A 27,196-nucleotide genomic window follows, 5' to 3' on the forward strand; every position below is an offset into this window, starting at 1 on the left:
TAAAAGCGCCCCAATAGTTCTCATTTTTCTTTTCCTTCTTATCCGTTTTGGTGGCCGCCTTGCCGCCCTCCTCGTCCAATACAATTTCGTTGGCTTTTCCTTATTTCCTCCTCCTTTCTTCTTTACTTTTCCTTCCTCTTCCGCTGCTGTGTTCTTATTCTCCGTTCTTGTCTCTATTTCTTTTGTAGGTATGTTGTCTTCCCTGTTGCGCTGTTACTTCTTCTTACTTTACCATAGTTAGAGGGTGCTTACACAAATATGTGTCCTCCTTCCAAACCAGGTTCAGTTCCTTTCACCGCTCTTCGACCCGCCCATGGCTTTCTCCACCACTCCATTTTACGAACCCTTTTTTGTAGATTGGTTTGTGTTGGAGACGATGGTCTGGTGACTTGACGTGTTTTCCACAAAGCACCGCTTCCCTCTCCTTTTACCAGCTCCATGTGACTCCTGCTTCGATCGTCTGGTGTTTCTCATTATTTTTGTGTTAAAAAGCACAATTTCAGGTTATTTGTTTATCCTCTTTCATTCTTTCTATGTTTTGTGGCTGGTGCTTCGATGTCCTAAATCCTTCTTCTCTCTCTCTCTCTCTCTCTCTCTCTCTTGGTTTCAGAAGTCAAGGGTGTGATGATGGAGAACATTGAGAAGGTAAAACTTATTAGCTGTTTGATCAGATAATGGAACACTTTACCCCTTTTTGATGTATTGTATCATCATCATTATTATTATGATTATTAGTGTTTGTATCATTTTTAATCTGTAAGTTCTTCACCGTGGAGAAAAGATTGAACTTCTGGAGGATAAAGCAGAGAACCTTCACTCTCAGGTCAGTAAATCTATACACATATTATTAAAATCATGCCTCAAATGGAAAAACTGAATCTTACAAGCCGTGTCATGTAAAGAATGTTAGGGTTGATTGAAGAAGAGACGATGAGGAATCGTTAATGATTATGGTTGGTGACTCGGTTTTCGCATTACTTTCGTTTGAAGTCTTGTCAGAAAGCTGATCCATCTTCTTAACCAGTCCCATGTAAGTACAATTTAACTAATGTTTGGGTGCAAAACACTATAAAAAGGTTTTTATGAGTGAACAGCTCAATTGAAGGTTTCAAAGCTTTATTAATATTTATTTTCTTAATTTACAGATGGTGGAACTATGCTCGGGCCTTACCTTTGGCTTTACTTGAGGTTTACTTATGTTTGGAAGACATCAATAACACAATAAGCACACCTCCGTTCTATTCAAGTTTTCATTTTGGTTTTCTTCTGAATGATTTTTAGTTAGACTATAATTACGGCCAAAAATCTACAAGTGACAACTAATTTCATATTATCAGATGGGGGTGACCAAGGAAGAGAAACAAAAACCCCATCTTCAGAAATCAAGTATGTTTATGATGATCAGGTTTAATATTCTTTCTAATTATTAATTGATGATTACTAATTTTCATCAGCATCAGATGGTTGTCGATGGCGTCAATCATCAAGGATCAGGAACAAGAAGAAGAGGGTTTTAAAAAAGAAATGTGTGATTTAGCTAAAATGCTATCAAAATTGAATCCTATGGCTGCAGAATTTGTGCCCCCTTCATTCTCCAACAGCCATACTAGCCCCTTTTTATTTTCACCATCTCCTACTTCTCACTTTGATTATGACACCATCAAAATTTCCTGTTCCAAACTAATACTACATCAGCTTTCATCAACACCATCAAAATTTCCTTTTCCTTTATCCAGGAGGTGGTAAGTGGGGACAACAATTAACTCGGCATCAAAACTAATCATTTTCGTTTCTATCTCAGGTTCTGAAAAATGAATGATTAAAACTGCTCCATATGTTCTAAAATTGTGCATTTTTATCTTAACAGATGTTATATTTCCTTCGATATTGCGACTCGAAAGTGGGATAATGGAATTGGAAGAGAGGAACCAAAAAGAAATATACTCAAAAAGATATTCACGAAAAGAAGGTTTTGACAAGGGAAAACTCTCGGATGCTGATGTAGAAAGAGAAATCGAATGCAGGTTTTGCTTGGAAACAAATAGTGGAGTTGTGTTGCTGGATTGCAGCCATTCTTTGTGCTTGAAGTACTATCGAGATTGGTAAGTTTCTCTGTTACATCTACCTAATGGGACCCATATTTACAAGTAATAGCACAATGTAAATACTAAACACATTGTTATTGGTAAAAATATAATTACATTGTTATTATGATAGAAAAACAAGCGCCAAAGGCGCACCTAATTCCGTTGTTGATAAAAGTAGCCACAATTTATTTTATTAGAGCTATAAATATTAGTCATTCTTTTAAATATCTTAAATACATATTTACTTAGTCTATGACTAAGTAACTATTTGTTTTTATTGGTATAAAAAACAGAGAAAAAAATATAGATATTTTTCAATACACATAGTGGAATATCTGGTATTAGTATACCACGTGTCAACTCCATTAATCATTTTCTTTTTCCTTGTTTATAATAACGCAGAAGTAATATCTCCATTAGCCACATCAGATTCAAGCAAAGGTGTCATATCTGGCTGCTCAATACGTGTCCCCAAATGCTCGCTATCTTCTTCATATCTATCGACACTATGAAGAAAGATACCTGTAAAAAACAAACATACCACATCAAAAGAAAAAGTCGATCTTCATTTCATTTGTACAAAAAGACGAAAATGCCCTACCTATAAACCATATTCCGGCTGCCAAAAACAATATTGACGTTAAGATCAAAATAGATGTCCTCCAGTTATCAACTTTGTCCTGTGTCACAGATAAAAGAATCGTTGATAAATTCAAGATGAAGAATATTAAATAAATAAAGAAATAAATAGGTGATTTTCAAACCTGTAGGATTCCAAAAAGTGGCGGGGAGGGCACGTCACCAAAGATGTGAATTGATACAGTAGATATTGCCATTGATAATGGTCGTAAACTTGGTTTAACAGAATGGAGACACACAAGATTCACCGGACCCTGTTATTATTTTTTATTTGTGTTTTTATCAGAATCTAATATAACTATATATCATACATGATAATATTCAAATGGCTAAACGCAATAAATAGCAACCTATTTTTTTTTTATTACAACATTGTACTTTTAACCTTTTCTTCTTAAAGCATTGTATTTTGAAAAATCCACCTAATCAGGGGATTGTGTTTTCAATAACTTTTTTCATAATAGAACATTATACTTTGATAAATATGTCGAATTATAGTGCTATGATCTCCTTAAATACATTAGTGGAGGTTATTAACATAAGTTACTGTCTTCTCCTTTTTTCCTTGATAAAGCATCGGTTCCCTAAATACATAAGGAAGGAAATCCTCCTAAACTTCAAGACCTTGGAGCTGAATTACACCTCCTTTACATTCACCTTTCCCTTGCACTGTGACTCTGTTTCCCAATGCAACCCCAAAACCTCATGTGTTTATAATTGGAAGCCTCAACTTCTCAACTATTTGGAGTGACACAAAATTATGTGTTGCCCCCTGGTCCACCATCACTACCACATCTTCTTGTTGAATTCGCCGTTTTAACTTCAGAGTTTCGGTTAAATGATCCCCAATATGGAATTTAAACAAACTTTCGTCTTCAATTCATCCTCTAATTCTATTTATGGTTCCTCATCATTCATCAATCCCATATTCGTCATCAATTGTTAGTATTATGCTTAACTTTTTTTTTTTTTTTTTTTTTTTTTTTTTTTTTTTTTGCATTGATGCCCCACTTGCCACTTCTTATCGCATTTGAAACAAAGTCCTTAATCTTCTTTTCTTGTAACTCTCTCTCCGACAAGCGTCGCATATCCTTGATTGGTTTAGAATACTAACTTAAAACTTAAATGGTGAAGGGCTATATTTTCCATAGAACTGGGAGTTCCTATCGTAATGCATGACTACCTAACAGGGGATTCACTGCAAATACTAGCTTGGCTCTTTATTTCCAAGATAATGGTCTACTTCTTCACATCCACCGCACAATGAATGCATTTATTTATAGACAGAAGAATTATGGTATACATGTTCGTGTACTAGCTAAAGTGTTACATATGTTTGGTGGAGATCATATTCATTCCGGTACCGTAATATGTAAACTTAAAAGGGAAAAATAAATCACTTTGGGCTTTGTTAACTTATTGTGTGATGATTTTATTGAAAAGGGTAGAAGTCGCGATATTTATTTCACCCAAGATTGGGTCTCTCCAGGTGTTATGCCTGTAGCTTCGGGCGGTATTCACGTTTGCATATATGCATGCTCTGACCGAGATCTTTGGGGACGATTATGTACTACAATTCAGTGGAGGAACTTTAGGGAAACCTTGGGAAAATGCACCCGGTACCGTAGCTTATCGAGTAGCTCTTGCTTTCACAGTTTTTGGGGTGGCGTTTGAGGTAAAAGCTATGGAAGAAGATCGATTTTGGAAATTTAAGGACGCTTGCATGTTTCTTGAATAAGGTGTGTTCGGAAACTAGCTGGTAGTTGGTAGAGGATAACGTTTGATTTTGGAGCGTTTTATTTAGGCTAAAAGCTAAACGCTTCTGTCGCCGAACAAAGCTTTTTTTTACTAGCGTTTTCTTAAATGCTAAAAGCTCCTAAACGTTGCGTGCCCAACACTCCCTAAGTCGGCTTGAATGATGTTGGATTTACCTTGTCCTCAATTTTCACTGCTCGTTCCATTGCTTAATCCACACTACAAGGCCCCAAAAAACTCTAACTTAGGCCTGAATCTCATTTTTATTGACTTCTTCCTTTAGCCCACTTAACATAGCAAATAATTAGATGAACATCCATTGGTAATCCAAAACGAATCAATTTGCTTGATTGCCCACCACTGCTCGTAAAACGATCCCTCATTCAAAGATCGAAATTGTCGGATAATCAATTCCTTTAGGTCTTCCCAACAACGAATTTGTCTTCTCTGATGTTCCCATTGTTGCCTCCTAACGCTACAACCTCCGTTGTAATCGGTAAAAATTGAAATACCTCTCCACCTTTTCCGTTCAACCTTGGTGGTAGTCGTCTACCACTGTTCAAAATCAGTTCTTCTCCCATCGATAGTCTTCTTCCGGTTCCAACGAGTTTCTCAGTTTCTCGTTCTCCTCCGCCATCTTCTCGGTTAGTAAAGTAAACTAAGAGTTTCTCAATTTTTGTTGCATTTCAGCTATTGACTTCTTCCAAACAACCTTCCATCTCCTCGATTCTTTGAATGTTAGTTCTAGTATTAAGAGCCATGTTGATTGCTCTAATACCACATTGCTAAGATCTCCCTAAATCAACAAGTGTAATCACGAACTGAATTGAAGAAACAAGAACATATTGATATTCAAATGTTTGTTAATGATTGAAAGTATAAGTCTGGCAGTTCGAGAACCCAAGGATCTCCTACAAGAGAATAACTCTCTAATAACTGAAAAAATAACCCACAACTATCATGTAACCGGCGACAGAGGAGTCCGGAGAAAGGCATCGAGAAAGAAAGAGGGCTTGAGATGCGGCGGACGGAGCCAATTCCGGCGAGATCGGCGACTGCAATGTTGATAGAGAAAGAGACGACTGTAGATTAGAGACTGCTCGGTGGAGAAGGTGCCATCGGAGAGAGGCAGCTGCAACATCAGAAGGGGCTAAATCAGAAAAGAGATCTAAAGAAGTGGTCAGCCGAGGAGGAGGCGGAAGGTGAGGAGGCATATGTCATCTGTGGAGGAGGTAGAAGTAGACGAGGCAATAGAAGAAGCCGATGAAAGGGCTCTGGTTTGGTGCCACCAGTTGTTTTATTATTTATGCGACGAAGAGAAGAAACGGAAAAATAAGGAACATAATGAAGGCACCTCCAACGACTATGAGAAAATGTCTTCGGAGGTGGACGGCGGCGGCTACGGGTTGTGGTCGGCAGTAGGGTTTTAACCTAGAGCTCTGATACCATGTAAGATAATAGATTGCTTGATTTCCAAAGACGACAATTACATAGGAATATATAAAGAACACCTAAACCCTAATGGCTAAACCCTAAAGGGCTTGGGCCTAAACCCTAATCACTAACAGTTAATGATTGAAAGTATAAGTCTGGCAGTTCGAGAAGCCAAGGATCTCCTACAAGAGAATAACTCTCTAATAACTGAAAAAATAACCCACAACTATCATGCTCCTACTTTGTAAACAAAAATTGTATTACTAAATTACTTAATAACCCTTTAACCCCAGGAGCTTATTCTTTAGGCATCTTTCCTGTTTTACCCCTTCATTTATAAGTGAACTGCAAGGGTGGCTTAAAATATAGCAATGAAATTTGTTTTTTTCCATGGATGATATTACTATAACTACTTGTTTTTCAAAGTACAATGTAGTAAAAGGAAGAAATGAAAATAGGATGCTATAAGAAACAAATCAATAAAAGTACATTACTATTACTTGCACTGAACACTAATTCAAATACGTAACAAGTTAATTTCAATTTACCTGAGTGGCATCAACAAGAATCTCCCCAATTAAAATGAGAACCAAGAAAACGTATAGGCTGCTGAAACAAAAGGCACTAAAGCAAAATATTGCTCCAAAAAATGTTGCTATGGAAAGTAACTGCAAAAGGTGTATATATATATATATATATATATATATATATATATATATATATATATATATATATATATATATATATATTCAATCAATCAAGATAAACCACAAATTTCCTCCGTACGTTTCTTGGGTGGGACAAAAATTTTTATGTCCCATTGACACCGGTCCTAGTCTCAAAACACAGTACAACATGTTCATGCATGTGCCAAATGATATGTTTAGCCTCCATTTTCAAAAATTAACTATTTTCAAAAATTAACTCGGACCGTCCCTAATTTGTTTAAAAGTTGTGTGCTTCGTCCCTAATATCGTTAGCCGTTTGTTTTTCCATTAAGTGACCCACATGCCTAAGGTATTTCAATCTTTTGACTTTAAAAGAAAGACAATAAAAAAAAACTAAACCCTAACTCTATTGACTCTCTCATCTCCCACGTTAGACCACATGGTATGTATGGGAAACATCTTTCACTTTTTGAGTGTTACGTCAGCTTTTCTTCGCTTTCCTTTACCTCACCAAAAAGGTAGAAAATGGTTACCTTTCACTACCTTTCACTTTTATTTTTATTCTTAAATAAAAATAACTAGTTTTTAATATTTATAATTAAAAAATAATTATATATATATATATATATATATATATATATATATATATATATATATATATATATTTAAAATGATTAATAAACACAAAAATTAATTAAAATAAAAATACTTCATTACTTAAAATAAAAATTACATAAGAACAAAGTAAGAATAAAAAAACCTAGAAAACAACTAAGATTTAAGAAAACATAACCTAGATCAAGGGTCGGTCCCGAAAGATGATCGGTGTTTTCCATCAAGAACTTCATATTATCCATTTCTTGCTTTTCTGCCCGTTCCTTCTTTTTTTTTCGGCTTCTTTTTCTTTGTCGAATGCCAAACGTTCAGCGAAGTTCAGATTGTATCGATCAAATGTGGCCGTCATTTTCTGCATTTCGTCTACGTGCATGTTGAAATCCGATCCACCGGAAGAAGTCCCCTTCCCCTTCCGTTTTGCTTTGTCCCTACCCATCGGTCGGACAATTTCTTCTAGCTCCAGTTTGTCCTCGTCATTTAAATCTAGCCTGACACGAGCATCAGAAGAAGTTGTGTATCCACTGGAGCCCTTTTTGTTCCTTTTTATTGGCCTTCTTCTTATAGTCTCTTGCACCGATTGTTTTCCTTTGCGGCGTGGTGGGGAGTCCATGATGTCGGTTGTGTATTTCCCTTCGTTGAATCCTCTTAAATGTCAACCCAATATTTTGTCAACACTAACTCTTCATGGGGAGTCCATGATGTTGTCTTATGCCTTATAGTCTCCTACACCGGTTGTTTTCCTCTGCGACATGGTGGGGGTGGTGTGGGTTAAGTTTCTCGTACAATTTCGTCCTCCGACTCACCGAGGCTTTGGTATTGTGGTTGAGAGTGAAAGGGTGGTGTTTGGATTTGGATTTGAGATTGATGGAGTGGGGTTTGGCTTTGGGGTTGATTTGGTGAAAGTTGATCGGGAAAAATACAAAGTTTGTGAGCATATTTGGAGTAACATTTGACACTTGCATGGGGTAGTATTGCCTAACATTTTGGTATTAGAATTGTGGAGGAGATTGAATGTGGCATCAAGTTGGGGACGATAAACCCCTTGAGATGGATCGATGGCGAAAATGTTTCGAGTTGGGGTGCTTGAACTCGAAACATTGGTTTTTTTTTTATCGGAGTTTCAGGTTGGAATGTTGGGATTCATTTTTTAAGAAAATAGACAGAAATTCATAGAAGAAGGTGTGAATTTGAAGTTGAAAATAGTGAGGTATTTATAGTTGTCTAAAATGGTAAACACACACACACACACACACACACATATATATATATATATATATATATATATATATATATATATATATATATATATATATATATATATATATATATTCGAATTGTAGCCGTTGTTGAATAAAAAAGTAATTTTTTTTAAAAAACTAACCATTGGACTGTATAGTAAAAAGAAAAAGAAAATCGACGAATGAGAGAATAGAGAGAATACGGGGAGCATTCCTCTCACTTGAATCCCACGGTTCCTTTCCCGCAGCCTCGGTATTGTGTTAAGAGGTACGGGAATGCTTCCCACTCCCTTTTCCTGCTTCCCTCAGTTTTGCCTTATCTCCCTTGTTGACCACTCTCCCGTCAAACACGATGCCCTCATTCTCCTTACCCTCAACAACCGTACGACATTCCTCCGTTAAACCACATCATCATCAAAGAAGAGAAATAGGAAGTGTGTGGGGTTTTGTCTTCCTTGATTTTTTTTCATCAAGAACAAGATGTGACCTTTCAAACATATAGTTATAGAGATCGAAGCACACTGCAATGATCTTCATTCAGCAGAGTCCCATCTCGTAATAATCTCTATTTTTAACTGATTGCAACCCACCTCCGACCTACTGCTAATCGCCTCCTCTCCCCCTTTCTCGACTATCGTCGCCTTGGCTATTTTCGATAAACAAAACTCTAATTCATATTCATTCCTAAATTGGATTCAATTTGTATTTTGAAGATGAAATTGCGTTCAATTTGCATTTGCTTTAATATGAAGTAAGGTCAGTGTGTGTATGTGTGTGTGTGTATGAAGGTTATGCAGTGGTGCTTCCATTGAAGTCGATGGTGAAAACATGGCACTTGCACAGATTCTTTGGTTAAGGATATGAGGATTCTCTCAAAACTACCTCCTTATTCTCTTTGTATGATTACACAAAACAACATCTACCTCAGGGGTTTTCCGTTTTTTCGCCCCACCCCTATGTTAACGGTGAATTGAGATTCGATGGGTTTCAACAATGGAAAATCAAACCCACTTTTTCTTCTTGGTTTCAGTCTATGCTTTAATGGTGGAATCTAGGTTTTAGTTTTAATGTGTGTGGACTTCAAAAATAAAAACTAATCCTGTTTTTCTTTACGAACATGTGTTCTTTTATCTTTCTTCCGTTGATTTATGGTTATCAGACTTTATTAGGACTTTGATATCACTTGATTTCTTGTACATATTAATCAAATCTGGAAAATTTCTTATTTTCTTACTAGAGATGAATGAAATGGATGGAATGTTAGAAATGAAAATTAAATAAAATCTTACTTTCTTCAAGAACAAGAACATTAAGAAATGAAAATTGAACAAGTTGGGGTTATTTTAACAAGATTTGTTGCCTTGATTGTGGGGGTGGGGTGTTAAGGTTTAAATTAGTTTGTATTTTTTTAAGTAATTTTTTTTGTAAAAATAAGGGTAAATATGTCATTTTACTATGGTTTAACAATAAAAACTTAACACCATTAACGACATAACCAAATGTGCAGCTTTTAAACATATTGGATGGTCCGAGTTAATTTTTGAAAACAAGGATTGAACGTGCATTTTGACACTTACACGAGGAACGATTCATGTAATTTACTCTATTATTAATAAATATAAATATGTACCTTAAATGCATTGGGGATTGTCGAATTTATGCGATCCAAAATAACACTTCCTCCTATTGTCCCCACAATTCCACCAACAGTTACGATTCCTCCAAATAATAAATCAACATTGTCCTGTAAAATATGAAAAATCCAAAATGAACAGGTGGGAAGCCTAAATATATATTTTTATTTCTCTCATAATAATTTTGGTTTCTATATAAAATGTTTTTACCACTTGATATATGTTATAACCAACTTTTGGGCCCCAATATGAATATACACCAAAGACGAAATTATACACTATGTAACCTAAAAATCCATTAAAAAGTAGAAAATCAACAAATAATACATTAAGTGAACAATAGTTGAGATTTAAGAATATTAATTACCTAGAACATTTACAACATATACTTTCTCACTCAAAAGAGCTTTCATATCTTGCCAAAATCTTGATAACTGATTTGAAGTATATGAAACATAGCTGAAAAAAATGCCGGTGTAAATAATATAAAAAAGGTTTATAGATGAAACTTTTATATGCTATTGCTTTGTGAAAGACCTGGAATCTTTCTTTGAGAACTCTTCATTTAAGAACCACGGGATGATTTTAGCATTCGACATGCCTACATGAACATGGAACTTGTTAAACTATGTTGAAAAAAAGTGTTATCTTAATGTTAATAAAATAGTAATTTAATAGAAATTGTTAAATGTACCTTTCATTTGCAAAGGTTTCATTACAAAACCCAAAATAGCAAATGGAAGCATTAGAATTGCTTCGCCAAAAAATGCATAGCGCCAACCTAAACCAGTTCCAACCTATAAATCAAAGAACAGAACCGAATATGTTATCTTACATTTGGCATTCATTGGATGGCCCTGAACCTATATATATATATATATATATATATATATATATATATATATATATATATATATACACACACACACACACACACACACACACACACACAATGGAATATGGTCTTAACGCTTAAATATTGACTGTTGCTAACAAAATTAGACAACATTGAAAGCAAAGTTCAGGTAATACTTTTGGATTTCAATTGACATTTGTAGTAAAGTCGGGTGATTTCAAATAATCTACGGTGAATCACAATCTGCTGAATGTGAGAAAAACATTTTTAGTTATATATGTGATTTTTTATTTAGATTGCATGTATGGAAGAACAAGGTTGAAAACTATCAGGCTTTGGGATTCCATGCACCATTATAAGGTTAGTCATGGAGATGTTATTTTCTCTTTTCTACTTGATGAAAGAATGAAGTTTTAATTTGAGTTCCATTGTTAGATGGTAAAATTTTAAAATTTTATGCCCCTCCTATCTAGCTTTTGAAAATTAAAATTTTGATTACAACTGTTTATGTTTTTTTGATTATCAAGGTTTTCATCAACCAGATCTCTCCTTTTCCAGAATGTACAAATTAGACATTATAAAAACTATTGTGGCAAATCTGTAAATCCAAAAGGGCTTATAGATTATTTACATAACAAAAGTTTAACATTTTAACAATTTAGAAAGGATCTGTTAAATGTAGGTTGTTGTGTTGAGATGCTTTTATTACTGGTGGCTAAATGAATTCCCAAGATATGTAATAAAATAATCCTTGCATACCACCATATTGTAGTAACTTTCATTTTAAAATATGACATGAAATTGCTATATTTCTTTTATTGACAAGCTTCCAAGATAGCATTATCTATTTGCTAATATTCGTTATTACAACTTATGAATGCAACTACTTGTGTCCATCTAGGTTCCTCTGTTTTCCCATTTTGAATCTCCGACCAGGTTATGCAACTGAGAAATGAGTACGACTGTGGGTCGTTTGTTTTTTTCTGTGTTTAATTGAATATCATAATCACTTTTGCAACATTAATGGATTGGTTTGGTGCTTCCCTGTCATGATATTTTCTATCTTTCTAAATCAATTTGTATGATAGTAATGCTTCGTAGTCATGGGGCAAAGAAAGTCGAGATTTATATCTCATAGATTATATGGAACAATCAATTTTCAAAAAATATCTTAAATGTGAACAAATTATTTGGAATATAATTAAAACTATTTTGCTATTCTTGGATTTATATCTTAATAAGATAATCAAAAGAAATATTATATCCACTAAAGTTTTTATTCTTATTTATGTTTTTGTATGAAAGTACGATGCTACTTTAATAACCTGGATTAGATTTAAAATGTATTATAGTTTTATGTATTTGTCATTTTTAGCAACCTAATTTGAGAGCAAGCCATGTCCAACCTTTTTTGGTGGGATAAAAAATGCAATTTTATCCTAAAAACTACTTTCGAAGATTTATACTTAAAAGGTTACACGTATGGTCCCTATTTAATGAAATTTACATAACTAGTCCTTATAAAAATATAATGTATCTTTCATTTATAAAAAAAAGTTCGATACACAAAATATGAATCATCAGAAGATGAAAACTACATACGTAAGATCCTAAGCAATAGCCATCAAGTACCAAATCGTTGGATGTGGTATTGATGGATCACTTGATCTATTAGGTCGAGTTTGTCTTTTTAATGAGGAAGAGGATAACATAATCAAAAGAAATAATCTATCCATTAAAGTTTTTATTCTTATTTATGTTTTTGTTAGGAAGTACGATGCTATTTTTTTTATAACCTGGATTAGATTTAAAATGCATTATAGTTTTCATCGTACATTTTGAAACCATTTAAGATATTAATTATAGACAAGGACTATGTTTTTTTCTAAATAACATGCCTCCTTTGCTTTTTAGGAAATTGAGTAACGGTACTTAAGACTTCTATCTTTGTAAATTATTATTATTATTTTTGTAAATTTTTTTATTAGTGTTTTTATTAACCATGGTTTTCACGGATTTTAAAATTGACCCAATAAAAATTTCAGAATTGGTGGCTGTTTTAGCGAATTAGGTAACTATGCTAGAAAGCTTGTTTTGTCCTATCTTATCATGTCATATGAAATATAGTGGCATACCAGTCCACCATAGATATCACCAAGAGCAACTCCAATAGGTATGCTCATATGGAATATTCCCAGCCACACGGTTCTCTACAAAACAAAATGGATGTAAGTTTCTAATATGAACTGGGAAGAATAAAGAACAAACCAAAGTAGTATTCAAAAGTAACTTAATGCTTGCATGAAAACCAAAAGGCCTGAGTTCCAGTTCGAGATTCAGGAGTCTCCACACGAAAACAAGAAAACAAAGAAAACTCTCTAACCCCCTCTCCAGCCGTCGATACCCCCTTATAAACCCTACCCTAGCCGAAAACTAGGCTTCCTAAAATAACTCAATAATATCCAACTAAATAAATATCAACATGAATTAAAAACATAAAACTGAAATTGACTAAACACCCCCTGCAACTTTCTTCCCTCTTCTGTGATACACCTTAGACCATCTCCCCGGACGATTCATATCAATACTCCCTCCCTAAAAATTCACCTTGTCCTCAAGGTGATGCTCCGGAAACTGATTCTTGATAAAGTCACGATCTTCCCAGGTAGCTTCTTAGCCCAACCCACTTGACCAGCCATTCAATGCTGCCCAGTAGCTAACTCTCTTGGAATATCAACTAAGACCGGCTGGTCTCCTACCGCCTTCTTAAGCTGTGAAACATGGAAAAAGGGTGAATGGCAACAGTAACAGGTAAACCAAGTTTGTAAGCCACCTTGTCGATTCTCTCCACAATCTCAAAAGGTCCATAAAAACATGAAGCCAGCTTTTCGTTCCGTTTGTGCCTAACAGTAATCTGTCGATACGGTCGAAGCTTCAAGTACAATCGATCCCCCACCATATACTCCACATCACGGCGTTTCCCATCCTCTTGAGCTTTCATCAACTGTTGAGCCCTTAGCAAATGACCCCGTAGTTCCTTGAGAACTTGATCCCTACGACTCAAGTATTCATCCACTGTGAATGTAATAGCCAACCCCCGGTCATAAGAAATTAATTTGGGAGGGTCCCGTCCATATAACACTTTACGAGGAGTCATGCGAATCGACGAATGGTCCGAAGTATTGTACCAATATTCTGCCCACGGCAGCCATTTTAACCATTCCTTCGGCTGAGCTGATGAGAAACACCGCAAATATGTTTCCAAACTTCGATTTACTACTTCCGTCTGACCATCCATTTGAGGGTGGTAAGCGGTACTTCTTTTCAAAGTAGTTCCTTGTAACTTAAAGATTTCCTTCCAAAATAAACTCACGAACATCTTGTCTCTGTCTGATACGATTGAACAGGGTATACCATGTAAACGTACCACCTCACAGATGAAAGTAGCCGCCACTGACGTGTTGAACACGACTCTTTGTATGGGAAACAAAAAGACTTTTATTAAGACACTTAAGAAGACCTTACACTTTGTGAGACTACTACACACTTTGCTCTCTTTGAGGCTTTCTTGGATTGTTTGGAGCAAATGAGCTCCACACCTATTTATAGGCCTCTTAGGAAGGTTCTAGATACTAGTATACACTTACTACCTACTAGATAACTCTAGAACTATCTAACATACTCTATATGCTTCCATATGTTTCTAGAATATTCTACCATGTTCTGGAGAGGTCTAGGTTGCTCCAGTGTCTTCTAGAATGATCCATAACCTTCCAGGGTCTTCCATGTCGTTCTAGAGTATTCTAGACTCTTCCGGTATATTCCGGAGTCTTCCATAGTCTTCCATAATGTTCTAGAATCTTCTAGAGCGTTCTAGAACAAGCTAAAGTCTTCTAGATAATATTTGTTCTATTGGGCTAGTGATGATCTTTAACACTCCCCCTCAGCACTAGCCCTCATTCTTCGTACCATGTTAAGCTGACAACAAAAACCTTCACATTTTCCAATACTCAGTCCTTTGGTGAACAAGTCTGCTATTTGGTCATCGGTCTTGATCTGTCACATCTCAATTTCTTCCATCAAAACTTTCTCTCTGATAAAGTGATAATGCACTTCCACATGCTTTGTTCTAGCATGAAATACTGGATTTTCTGCCAGCCGAATTGCAGATTGGTTATCGCAGTGAAGTGGTACCGCATAGTCAACTTTTTGATGTAAGTCCTCCATTAGGAGTACCAACCATGTACTTTCTTGAGCTGCTACGGCCGCTGCTTTGTACTCCGCTTCTGTGGTTGACAATGATACGGTTGGTTGTCTTTTACTACACCATGATATTGGCCCCGACCCAAGCTTGAACACATACCCAGTGGTTGATCTTCGGGTATCATGGTCTCCTGCATAGTCAGCATCACAATATCCAACCAACTTGCAGTCTTCTCCTTTTTTATACAAGAGACCATAGTCAATTGTACCTTTGACATATCTTAAGATCCGTCGGGTAGCATCCAAATGAGGTTTCTTCGGATTTTGCATGTATCGACTCATAACTCCAACTGCATAAGCAATGTCAGGCCGAGATAAAGTTAGGTAGATAAGACTACCTACTAGTTGTCGATACATCGTTCCATCGTCCAACTCTTTTCCTTCATTAGCACATATCTTGGTATTTGGCTCTATTGGTGTTGATACTGGCTTACACTCCAACATGCCAAACTTTTGAAGTATATCTCTTGTATACTTTTGTTGGCAGAGGAACAACCCTTCCTTTGTACGATCAACTTCTAACCCCAAGAAGTGTTTAAGCTCCCCCAGCTCTTTCATTTGGAATCGCACCGATAGATTTTCTCTTGTTTGATGGATTTCTCTTTCGTCATCCCCGGTGATGATCAAGTCATCTACATAAACCAACACAATTGCCAACTTCCCTTCTTTTTCTTTGACGAACAGGCTTGAGTCTGCATGTGCAACTGAATAACCACTTCGGGTAAGAAATTCAGCAATCTTACCATACCAGGCTCTTGGTGCCTGCTTCAATCCGTAAAGAGCTTTTCTCAGCTTGCACACATGAGTGGGATTAACTGCATCCTCAAATCCCTTTGGTTGGTTCATGTAGATCTCCCGATCTAATTCTCCATGCAGGAAAGCATTCTTCACATCCATCTGCCATAATTTCCAGTCTTTACTAGCTGCAAGAGCTAGCAGCACCCGTACAGTAGTTATCTTCGCCACTGGACTAAATGTTTCATCATAGTCCAATCCATATTGTTGTGAGAACCCTCGAGCCACCAAACGAGCCTTGTATCTTTCAATTGATCCATCTGTGCGTCGCTTTAATTTATAAACCCACTTGCAGGAAATGGGTTTTATATCTCTTGGTCTTGGTACCAGTTCCCACGTTTGATTCTGCTTTAAGGCTGTAACTTCTTCTTCCATTGCCTTCTGCCAAGCTTTATTCTTAATTGCTTCTTCATATGTCTCCGGCTCTTTAACACCGTCTTCTAAAATAGCCGCATTAGCATACTTGGGATTAGGCTTTCGGATTCTTTCCGTCCTTCGAAGTTGTGGAGGCGGCGTCTCCCTTTCACCGGCATTACTTGTTTGAGTTACTTCTTGCTCAATGACATCAGTGTCGCTCGGATCTTCAGGTGTATCAACACTTGACCAAATGTGTGCAGTTTGCTCCCCCATCTTTTGTTTTAAAACTTCTTCAATATTTTCCGAGTCTGGTAATACTTTCTTCTCTAAGGACCACCATGAAGATGCTTCATCGAACACTACATCTCTTGAAGTGTAGCATCTTCCGCTTGTTGGATCACAACACCTCCATCCTTTTCTTTGATTGTCATATCCAACAAATATACACCTGACTGCTTTCTTGTCAAACTTGCTACGTAAATGACTAGGTACAAATACGTAGCAGACACAACCAAATACTCGAAAGTAGCTAACAGTAGGTTTCATGTTCCATAGTGTCTCAAATGGTGAGATGAAACCTAACCTTGGTTGGGGAAGTTTATTGATCACATGGGCAGCAGTTCGCATTGCTTCAGCCCAAAATCTTCCTGGGACATTCTTCGCGTGTAGCATGCTTCGACAAATTTCTGCAAGATGTCGATTCTTTCTCTCAGCTACACCATTTTGTTGAGGTGTGTTGGCACATGTGAATTGATGACGTATACCACATTCTTTTAGATAGCTATTGAATTCTTCCGAGGTGTATTCTCCTCCATTGTCTGAGCGTAGACACCGAATCTTCTTTCTCACTTCTCCTTCGACCGTTGTCTTGAATTCTAGAAACTTTGAGAATGTTTCAGATTTTTCTTTCATGAAGAAAACCCACACATATCTCGAATAATCATCAATGAATGTCACCATGTACCGCATCCCGCTAATTGATGTCTGCTTGACTGGACCGAACACATCCGAGTGAATTAACTCTAGTGGCTTCTTTGCTCTAAAATTTGACTCCTTGTATGGTAATTGATGAGCTTTACCATACTGACATCCAGCACAAACAACATCTGTTTTAACTTCAAGTTGAGGTAAGCCACTGAGCATGGATTTCTCCATTATTACCTTCAACTTGTGATAACCAACATGTCCCAGCCGTGCATGCCATAGATCTGCTGTCTCGTTCTTACGAGTCTTATCTACATAGGCAGACTCTGCGGAGAGAACATAGACGGACTCCACTCTCCGTCCTTCCATTGTTGGCTTTTCTGATATTTTAAGATCTCGATAGACCTTCACATCTTGTGGGCCAAACAAGACGTAGTTTCCTGATGATGTTAGTTGCGATACCGATAACAAGTTCTTCTTCATACCTGGCACGTGATAGACATTATGTAGTGACACCATGTCAGATTTATTACCAGGCATGATCGTTGTTTTGCCAATCTGAGCAATTGGAAGTCGTGCATTGTTGGCTGTAAGTACCATGCGACTCCCTTTGTACTCCTTCACGTCTTGTAGTTTGTTCTGATCACCAGTCATGTGATTGGAGCATCCTGAATCAATGATCCAGTCATTCTCATAGTTGATACGCTCTCCCATCATTGCCATGAGCGCCAACTCGTTTTCTTCTATGGCGCATAATGCCTCAGCATCCCATTCATCCTCTATTTCCTTTTTGGAAGTTACGACATTGCTTTCCACAGACTTTTTCTTTGACCAACAATCTTTGGACATGTGGCCCCACTTTCCACAATTGTTGCAGTTGCCTTCGAACCTCCTCCCCCGAGAACTCTTATTGTCGGTCTTTTGAGATCTCCATGGTTGTGAGGTTCCTGGCTGACTCTTCCCTTTGTCAGCATTTTTGTATCCTTCTTTAGAAGGTGGCTTGAAATTCCTCCGACTTTTACTTGTGTAGAGTGCTTCTTCTTCACTCTTCAGCGTGATGCCTCCCATTTGCTTAGCCATAGCTTCTTGGCTGGCCAACAAATTCTCAAACTCTACAAGTGATGGTTGAACGGGCCATCCTTGTACAGCCGTAACGAAGCTTCTATATTCCGGCCTCAGTCCATGGATGATGATCCTCTTCATTCGAGCTTCTGTAATGACGGATTGCGGATCCAGTTCAGTAATCTCCCGACATATCGACTTGACCTTGTGGAAATATTGAGCAATCGTCATGTCACGTTGTGAGATTGATAATAGCTCGTTCTCCAAAAGTTGTAGTCTTGTATCATTCTTCTTTGAGAAAAGCGTCACAAACGTGTCCCAAGCTTCTTTCGGTGTGTTCTCGTCCCGAATATGCTCCAACATCTCTTCTTCGATTGTGGTCTTCAAGGCAAACATTGCTTTGCCTGCTTTGATTTTCCATTTGCGTAGAGCGCCATTAACATCTTCCTCCGGAGGCGTGGTTTCGCTTCCGCCAACGACCTCCCATAGATCTTGTCCTTGTAAGTAGGACTTCATACATGTTTCCCATGTTTTGTAGTTGTTGTTGTTGAGTTTCTTGATTCCTCCGACGACTTGGAGATCACCCATCGTGTTGGCAGTACCTCGGTAATACCAAACAAGCTAGTTTCGACACTAAACTTGCAGAGTCACAAACTACTCACGATACAACGAGAATCACTCGTTCTCACTATCAAGAAACCTTGCTCTGATACCAGATTGTTGAACACAACTCTTTGTATGGGAAACAAAAAGACTTTTATTAAGACACTTAAGAAGACCTTACACTTTGTGAGACTACTACACACTTTGCTCTCTTTGAGGCTTTCTTGGATTGTTTGGAGCAAATGAGCTCCACACCTATTTATAGGCCTCTTAGGAAGGTTCTAGATACTAGTATACACTTACTACCTACTAGATAACTCTAGAACTATCTAACATACTCTATATGCTTCCATATGTTTCTAGAATATTCTACCATGTTCTGGAGAGGTCTAGGTTGCTCCAGTGTCTTCTAGAATGATCCATAACCTTCCAGGGTCTTCCATGTCGTTCTAGAGTATTCTAGACTCTTCCGGTATATTCCGGAGTCTTCCATAGTCTTCCATAATGTTCTAGAATCTTCTAGAGCGTTCTATAACAAGCTAAAGTCTTCTAGATAATATTTGTTCTATTGGGCTAGTGATGATCTTTAACATGACGCTGCCCTGAATGGATGTTTCAGCGGAATGAAGTGGGCTGACTTGCTCAAACGATCCACTACTACAAATATGACGCTATACGTACCCTGTTGATTTCGGCAAGCCTTCGACGAAATCCATGGATAAATCCTCCCAACTCTGGTCCGGTAACGCCAACGGTTGTAACAGACCCGCTGGTGCCAAGTTTGAATGCTTATTACGTTGATAGATGGTACATTCAGCCACGAATCTTGCAACATCGCGTCTCATCCCCACCCAAAAGAACTCTCTTGCGAGGCGTTGATACGTTTTTTGCATCCCCTCATGTCCGCCGGCTACCCCTCCATGACATTCTTGACAAAGCAGCAACACCCATTTGGATGCTCGGGGAATGACTAGGCGACCCTTATATCGCACGTGCCCTTGATCGATGCTATACCCGGGCAATTTCTCACCTGAAGTCTCTAGCTTTTTTCGTATCTCCTCCAACTCAGGTTCATTGAGCAAATCAGCCAAGAGCTCACTACCCTGACTTACCTGTGAAATTGTAGGTTCCGCCAACTTAACACCTTCTCCTCGCCTGGACAACGCATCGACTGCCCCATTTTCCTTTCCCGACCGATATAAAATTTCAAAATCGAAACCGGAAAGCTTTGAGATCCATCGCTGATGCTCACCCGGCACTACTCGTTGTTCCAAAAGATACTTTAGGCTTTTCTGATCGGTTATTACCGTGAACCGGCATCCCAACAAGTACGGTCTCCATTTTTGTACCGCCATCACAATAGCCATTAGTTCCCGTTCGTACACCGACTTGAGTTGCGCCCGGTTGCCTAAGACTTGGCTAAAATAAGCCACCGGCTTATTATAAGAACTGCCCCGACTCCGAACCCTGAAGCGTTGGTCTCAATTGTGAAAGCTTTAGTAAAATCCGGTAACGCTAAAACAAGTACCTGTGTCATCACTTTTTAAAGCTGCCGGAATGCTTGTGATGCTTCCTCTCCCCAAAGAAACTTGTCTTTCTTGAGTAAGTCGGTCAACGGTCTCGCGATCCTGCCATACCCTTGCACAAATTTTCGATAATACCCAGTTGGTCCCAAAAAACCTGGCAGTTCTCTGATCGTTTTCGGTACCGGCCATCCCAACATTGCCGAAATTTTACTAGGATCAGCTGCCACGCCCTCACTGGTCACCACGTGACCCAAATAGTCAACTTGAGCTTGACCGAAGACGCACTTTTTTCTATTGCAAAATAACTTCTCGTTTCGCAACCACTCGAACACCACCTTTAAATGTTGCTGATGATTGGCTAAGACTTTACACGAGAATATCATCAAAGAAAACTAAGACGAACTTTACGTAAATAGGGACGAAAAACCTTATTCATGAGAGATTGAAATGTCGACGGGCGTTTGTGAGTCCGAAAAGCATTACTAGAAATTCGTAATGCCCTTCGTGAGTTTGAACGGTCGTTTTTGGCACATCTTCCCGTTTTATCCGGATTTGGTGGTAACCAAATTTCAAGTCCAATTTTGTAAAAATTGTTGCCCCGTGAAGTTCGTCTAGTAACTCGTCAATGACCTGGATTGGGAACTTATCCAACACCGTAGATTTGTTTAATGTTCGGTAGTCTACACAGAAATGCCAACTTCCATCTTTTTTCTTGACTAGATGGATCGGGCTCGAGAACGGACTTGAGCTCGGCTGTATGACTTCGGCAGTCAACATCTCTTCCACCTGTTGCTCTATCTCGTTCTTCTGTAGTTTCGGGTAGCGGTATGGCCGCACATTAATGGGTTCGGTGTCGTTTTTTAACGTGATGACATGTTCGTGACCTCGAGGGGGCGGCAACCCTGTCGGCAACTCAAATACATCCGCGAATGCCTTCAACAAGCCTTCTAGTTCCGAGTGAGTGTGGTCCTCCTTATGGTCGTTGGCTTCCAGTTGTCGTACCGCAATCAAGAACCCTTGGCTAACCTGGGTTATACCCCTCACTAACGATGGTAGGCACGACTTTGATCGGTTCAACCCCGGTTCACCTTGTAGAGTCACCTTACGTCCCTTATCCTTAAATGTCATGGTTAGCTCGCGCCAATTATTCCGTGTGTCACCTTGTGTTTATAGTCATGAAATACCCAATATGACGTCCGTGCTTCCCAATTCTAGCGGGTAAAAGTCGTGAGTCAAGTCATAACCAGGCAGCGATAGTAGCACATTTTTACAAATCCCGATGCTTCGATCTATACCTCCGTTGCCCAACCTAATCTCCTTCTCGCGCGTGCCTGAAATGGACAACCCTAATGGCTGGACCAGCCGTAATGATAGGAAGTTGTGGGTTGCCCCACTGTCAATGAGTACCACTACCTCGTGATGTCCGATGGTACCTCGTAGCTTCATAGTGTGTGGTGCGGTCAATCCGGCGACCGAACTAGCGGATACAGACATCATGTGTAAGTGTGCATGTTCTCCCGTCTCTGTCTCTTCATCTTCCTCTTCCTCCCCTTCTTCATCATCCACCAACACCTGAAGGGTTTTCTCTTGGCAACGATAACCTGGACCGAACTTCCCGTCGCAGCGAAAACATAACCCTTTGGCTTTCTTGTCCGCGAATTCCGTGTCGTTCATTCGTCGGAAGGGGGTGCGGGTTGCCAATGCTCCTGTTGCTGTGGTTTTAACCGTGCCCAGCGGGCGGTTCACATTGACTTTTGTACTTCCTTTGTCTGATCCCATGATTGTTCCAGTTCCGTTCTCATCTACCACAAGTGCCATCTTCATCGCCTGTCCCAATCCATGTGGTTGCAAGATCCGAACCCACTTGCGCAAGTCCGGTTTCAACCCCTTGATGAAAGTCCCGTCCAAAATTGACTCTTGGATGCCCTCGAGCTGTGCAGCCATCCGTTCAAAACGCCCCAAGTATTCACGGGTCGATCCTATCTGTCTTATGTCCAAAAATTGTTCTTGCAAACTACCCTCCTGTGACGTCTGGAAGCGTTCTAGCAACCTATTCTTTAAATCTTCCCAACACCGGAAAGACATCCGGGTCACTCCATCTATACCACGCTAGTGTCGGCCCTTCCAGCCCTACGGCCGTTGCATGTAGTCTCTCACCCGACGTTGCCAACCCTTGCATATCAAAGAAATGTTCCGCTTTGTAAAGCCACCCGTAAACATCTTCCCCTTCAAATAGCGACATCTTGAATTTTCTCGATCTGTAATCCATGTTTGAGACCCATCCCCCTCCATGTCCTAGGTTAGACACAAAGTATGGTCCCATTCGAACGGGTTGTGTGGCTGGCTGTTCTTCGATTCCCCAGCCCTCACCCGTATATGCTCTAAATTTGGTGTTGCTTGACCAGAATTTTGGACGCATATTATGCGGAGGAACCGGATACCCCTGTTCGTCGTATTGAAGCGATGACGTGATCAAGGGCGGTTGTGTGTAGATGATAAGGGCTTGTGGCCATCCTCCTGGGCGTTGGTGATTTGAAGGTGGCATCGAAAAGTTCGGGGGTGGCAGTGATCGAATAATCGGTCGGCAGGTGGTGATGGGTGGTAGTAATGATTGGATGATTGGCGGCAACTGCATGACTGGCGGCGGACCTGTGGCTGTGGCTGTGGCTGTGGCTGTGGCTGTGGCTGTGGCTGTGGCTGTGGCAGTGGCGGGCGGCGGTTGGGTGGCGGGTTGGGCCACCTTAATCAGGAGTGCCATAACTTCTGCATGGCGCTGATCAGCTAAGGTTTGGCGCCTTTCTGATTCGGTCCAGATCTCTGCTAATTCCGCCTCCATCTTCTCTATCTGATCCTATGATGAACTCTCTTCAAAGCCTGAATCTTTATTCAAATTCCGGGCAGCGGTATCAGATCTGGTGTCAGGTTTCAGCATTGTGCAGGGACGTGAACAGTAAACGACATGAACAGTACCTTCGATGAACAGTAGTCCAGGAAATTAAAGTTCTCTGATACCAATTTGATATGAACCGGGAAGAATAAAGAACAAACCAAAGTAGTATTCAAAAGTAACTTAATGCTTGCATGAAAACCAAAAGGCCTGAGTTCCGGTTCAAGATTCAGGAGTCTCCACACGAAAACAAGAAAACAAAGAAAACTCTCTAACCCCCTCTCCAGCCGTCGATACCCCCTTATAAACCCTACCCTAGCCGAAAACTAGGCTTCCTAAAATAACTCAATAATATCCAACTAAATAAATATCAACATGAATTAAAAACATAAAACTGAAATTGACTAAACACCCCCTGCAACTTTCTTCCCTCTTCTGTGATACACCTTAGACCATCTCCCCGGACGATTCATATCAGTTTCGCTGCTGCAACTATAAATTTATATCAAAACATATAAATGTGGGGGAATTAGTAAGTAACAAAGAGAACCTGAGATACTGGAGCATTCTCAACAATCAATGGAGCTGCAAGACCTATATAAGAGGCTTCACCAACACCAACTAACCTAAAAACAACAATATTTCAGTTACACCAAAAAAAAAAAACATCAAAATTTATGAAGGTTGATGGTGTTTGAAAGGGTAAAATGGTCAACATACATTCGACAGATAGTGATTGACCAAAAATCAACCGAAAACCCACAACCAACTACAGCAAGTGTCCACACCGACAATCCAACTCCAATAAGTCTAAAAGGATTAATGCTGTGCTCATATACACAAAAATATATTTAGAAAAAAAAAAAAAAAAATCAGACATGTGATACTTTATCTAATGATTCAGAAAGACAGAAATTACCTCTTGGCCAAGGATGCAAATATTGGAGATGCAATAAGAAGTCCAACCATGAAAGCAGAAGCTAGAATACCATCTTTAAAATTGCTTAGATCGAAATCACCCCTGTAGAAAAAAAAATATATATGACTAATGATGTAATAAAGAGGATATAGATCCGGTAAGAAATTTTTTTTGGTAGGAAGGTAAGAAGTTTTTTTTCTACATATTTTTTTGACGAACAAAAAAAATGAATCACTAGATGATTCATTTGTAAGATGATTCACAAGAAAAAATTCCCAAAAAACATCTTTATGATTCATTTTTAAGTAAATTAAGAAAAAATTCACTTTTATGACAATTTTAGTGAATAACAACAAAATCATTGTATAAATGAATCATCGAGATGTTTTTTTGAGAATTTTTTCTTGTGAATCATCTTACAAATGAATCATCTAATGATTCATTTTGTTTGTTCGCGAAAAAAATATGTAGAAAAAAAACTTCTTACCTTCCTACCAAAAATTTCCTTCTTATTTGATCTTAACTCGTTATAAAGATACCGATATTAACACACAAAATCAGACTTACTGAATTCCACTACCATCTGAACACACATTACTCTCTGTACAAGTTCTAGGGCTCCCATTTACACCATTAGTGGAAATTGCTCCTCGATCTATATAATTTAACATGTTGATCGCACAGAAAAACACAAGCAACCTGTGCATTGTGTGAATTCCCACATTAGTTAGCTGGATTTTTTTTTTTATCTAATCAAGAAGTGAAAAGGGGAAAAGAGAAGAAACATGAAGAATGTTCGTGTACCTTTTGGGAGTGAACCAAGAAGGAGCAGACTCAGGTAATGGAGTTGGATCTATTGCCATTTTTTCCTTCGTCTCTGTCTCAGTGTGACACAAGGGCTTGAAATTTCTTGATCTTCAAGTCCCGAGTTAAACCTTCCTTCATGTACGATTACTTTTTTTTATCAGTGCATAGATACAGTACCATGGAAAATGCAAGTTTTTCTTCTGATTGTTGTTAGTATTCCTGATTCTATGTATGATTCCTTCTCCACATCACATCTATATCCAAAAACTAACTATAATTTGTGCAAAATCCTTTTTTCCCACCATAGAAATCCCGAATAAATGTCTTCGTTTCGGTAGACCCGAAACTAATAATCATCAATCGGACATGAGGATACACATATTGATGAATTTAATACAAAAAAAAACAAAAAAATGAATATTTGGCTGCTGCAAAAGCAAGTAATTGGATTTGACTAAAGAAAAAGCTCGGACGAACTTACAGGAAGGCGGTGACGGCCGACAGAGACGGCGATCAATGGCGGGAGACTTCGAATCTGATTAATATATTTTGAATACGCCGTGTGTGTATGAGTGTAAGTTGTAACACCTCTTTATTGGTAAGGGTATATTACACGAACGGTCTCTGTGGTTTGGATAATCAGTGCGCTTGGTCCTCGTATTTTGTTATTGTTTCGGTCTTGGTCCTTAATGATAATACTACCGTTAATATATATTTAGGAAATCTACAATAAAGTCCTAATATTTTGAGAAAAGTTTTAAAAAATCCTTTTTTTTTAATAAAAAAACCTAAAAAATCAGATAATTCCTTCAATTTAATCCCTATTTCTTACCGATATTCCATACTTATGGTGGTAAGATATTATTTAAATAAATATCCAACTTATTTATATTGTAAATACTAAGTTACAAAACATAAATATTAATCGGAATTACCATGACCGAGAATTAACAATTGACATGATAAATAACCATAAAAACACATAATGAAAAAGGTTGTGGCTTGACTAGGCAATCTATAAATTAACTATAAATATATTTTTAAATTGTTAATGTAAGTAAAAATATATATTTAAAACAGTAATATTTAAAATTATTTAAATGGTACAAAAGCAAAATATCGACATGTCATCGATACATTAGGCCCTCGGGTACAAGCCACAAGTAATTCTTATGGCATGGTGGGCATAGTCGTGCATACCGTCACCGGTGCCACAACCATGGTGGTTCATGGTATGTGACACGAGAAACAAACCAATTCCCTTTCTTCTCCTCTCTTCCTTTCCCTTCTTCTTTCTTGCAACCCTCTTCCTCTTTCTCTTCTCCTCACTTCTTCATTGGGAATACACAATCGACCACAGTAGTGGTTTGTAGTGGTGTCGGTTGCTTATCTAGACATGCTTCTTGGTATGGAGAGTATACCATTCGGCCTTAGTGCGCCTTAGTCCTGTACAATTTGACTTGTCAACATGGTATTTAATGACTTCAAACATTTTAAAGAAAAATAATGACATAAGTGGGTTAAATAAAAGTGTTGTCATTTTATGACCTTAACACTAAACTTTATAATGTTTTAATTCAGATATCACAATTAATATAAATTGAAATATCTTACCAGAATAGCTAGTACTAGGTTAAATATATTGAACGTATTTGTTTCTTTTGGTTAAATTAATGCATATATCAATTAAAATAGGATACATTCATATCACATGCATACACAATTTAAAGTGAGATGATTGAGTTCTATTATGTAAATATTGTCAAGATTTGGTACGATGTGTTTTATTTCAAACTCTTAAAGAACAAAGCAAAAGAGTTATAACTTTTTCTACGAATTATTATCATAAAAGCTGTTGGTTTTATAACCTATTTTTAATTTAGCCCCAACTTTTTTGTTATGTAAAAACCATAAGTTTTTATGAAACCCTTCATTTTTAACCTATTATCCGGTCATTCCTATGTGGCAAGATGTTATATTGATTTTTGTTAACGTGGCTGCTAACTAGAATCGACACATCAGCCCATTAGGAAAACAAAAATAGAAACATGCTAAAAATGAAGTCGGCTAGGACCGAACCTGTTACCTAAAATTAGAAAAATCCTGAAAATAAAGTTGGCTAGGATT

At 38.1% G+C, this 27,196-nt stretch overlaps 1 protein-coding gene and 1 long non-coding RNA gene across 10 annotated transcripts; one reads left to right on the top strand and one right to left on the bottom strand.

Annotated features, from left to right (window-relative positions):
• On the top strand, positions 1 to 3,090 carry LOC145137216 (uncharacterized). 7 transcript variants are annotated; one of them, XR_013720959.1, is made up of 8 exons: positions 2 to 188; positions 281 to 503; positions 611 to 823; positions 903 to 1,030; positions 1,146 to 1,386; positions 1,455 to 1,742; positions 1,868 to 2,102; positions 2,490 to 3,090. It is a non-coding gene; the product is annotated as an uncharacterized LOC145137216 (long non-coding RNA). The 7 variants fall into 7 exon arrangements; XR_013720957.1 differs by having other exon boundaries at positions 1,461 to 1,742; XR_013720958.1 differs by having other exon boundaries at positions 611 to 645; positions 762 to 823; positions 1,146 to 1,742.
• Positions 2,123 to 26,510, bottom strand: LOC145137214 (putative sphingolipid transporter spinster homolog 2). Of its 3 annotated transcripts, none has more exons than XM_079071354.1 (17): positions 26,270 to 26,510; positions 25,551 to 25,754; positions 25,067 to 25,197; positions 24,830 to 24,961; positions 24,263 to 24,364; positions 24,064 to 24,168; positions 23,894 to 23,969; positions 13,062 to 13,136; positions 10,765 to 10,867; positions 10,608 to 10,671; positions 10,438 to 10,529; positions 10,281 to 10,357; positions 10,067 to 10,180; positions 6,464 to 6,583; positions 2,852 to 2,980; positions 2,689 to 2,767; positions 2,123 to 2,609 (listed from the first exon to the last, which is right to left on the bottom strand). In XM_079071354.1, exons 3-17 carry the CDS (start codon positions 25,123 to 25,125, stop codon positions 2,476 to 2,478), a joined length of 1,461 nt encoding a protein of 486 aa, XP_078927480.1. In that variant the 5' UTR covers positions 25,126 to 25,197; positions 25,551 to 25,754; positions 26,270 to 26,510; the 3' UTR covers positions 2,123 to 2,475. The 3 variants fall into 3 exon arrangements, with proteins under 3 accessions (XP_078927480.1, XP_078927479.1, XP_078927481.1); XM_079071353.1 differs by having other exon boundaries at positions 25,067 to 25,201; XM_079071355.1 differs by lacking the exon at positions 6,464 to 6,583 and having other exon boundaries at positions 25,067 to 25,201.
• Positions 26,511 to 27,196: the final 686 nt, after the last annotated feature.

The sequence above is a fragment of the Lactuca virosa genome, chromosome 9 (assembly GCF_052849685.1).
Source record: "Lactuca virosa cultivar CGN04683 chromosome 9, Lactuca_virosa_CGN04683_v6, whole genome shotgun sequence".
Classification (NCBI taxonomy): Eukaryota; Viridiplantae; Streptophyta; class Magnoliopsida; order Asterales; family Asteraceae; genus Lactuca; species Lactuca virosa.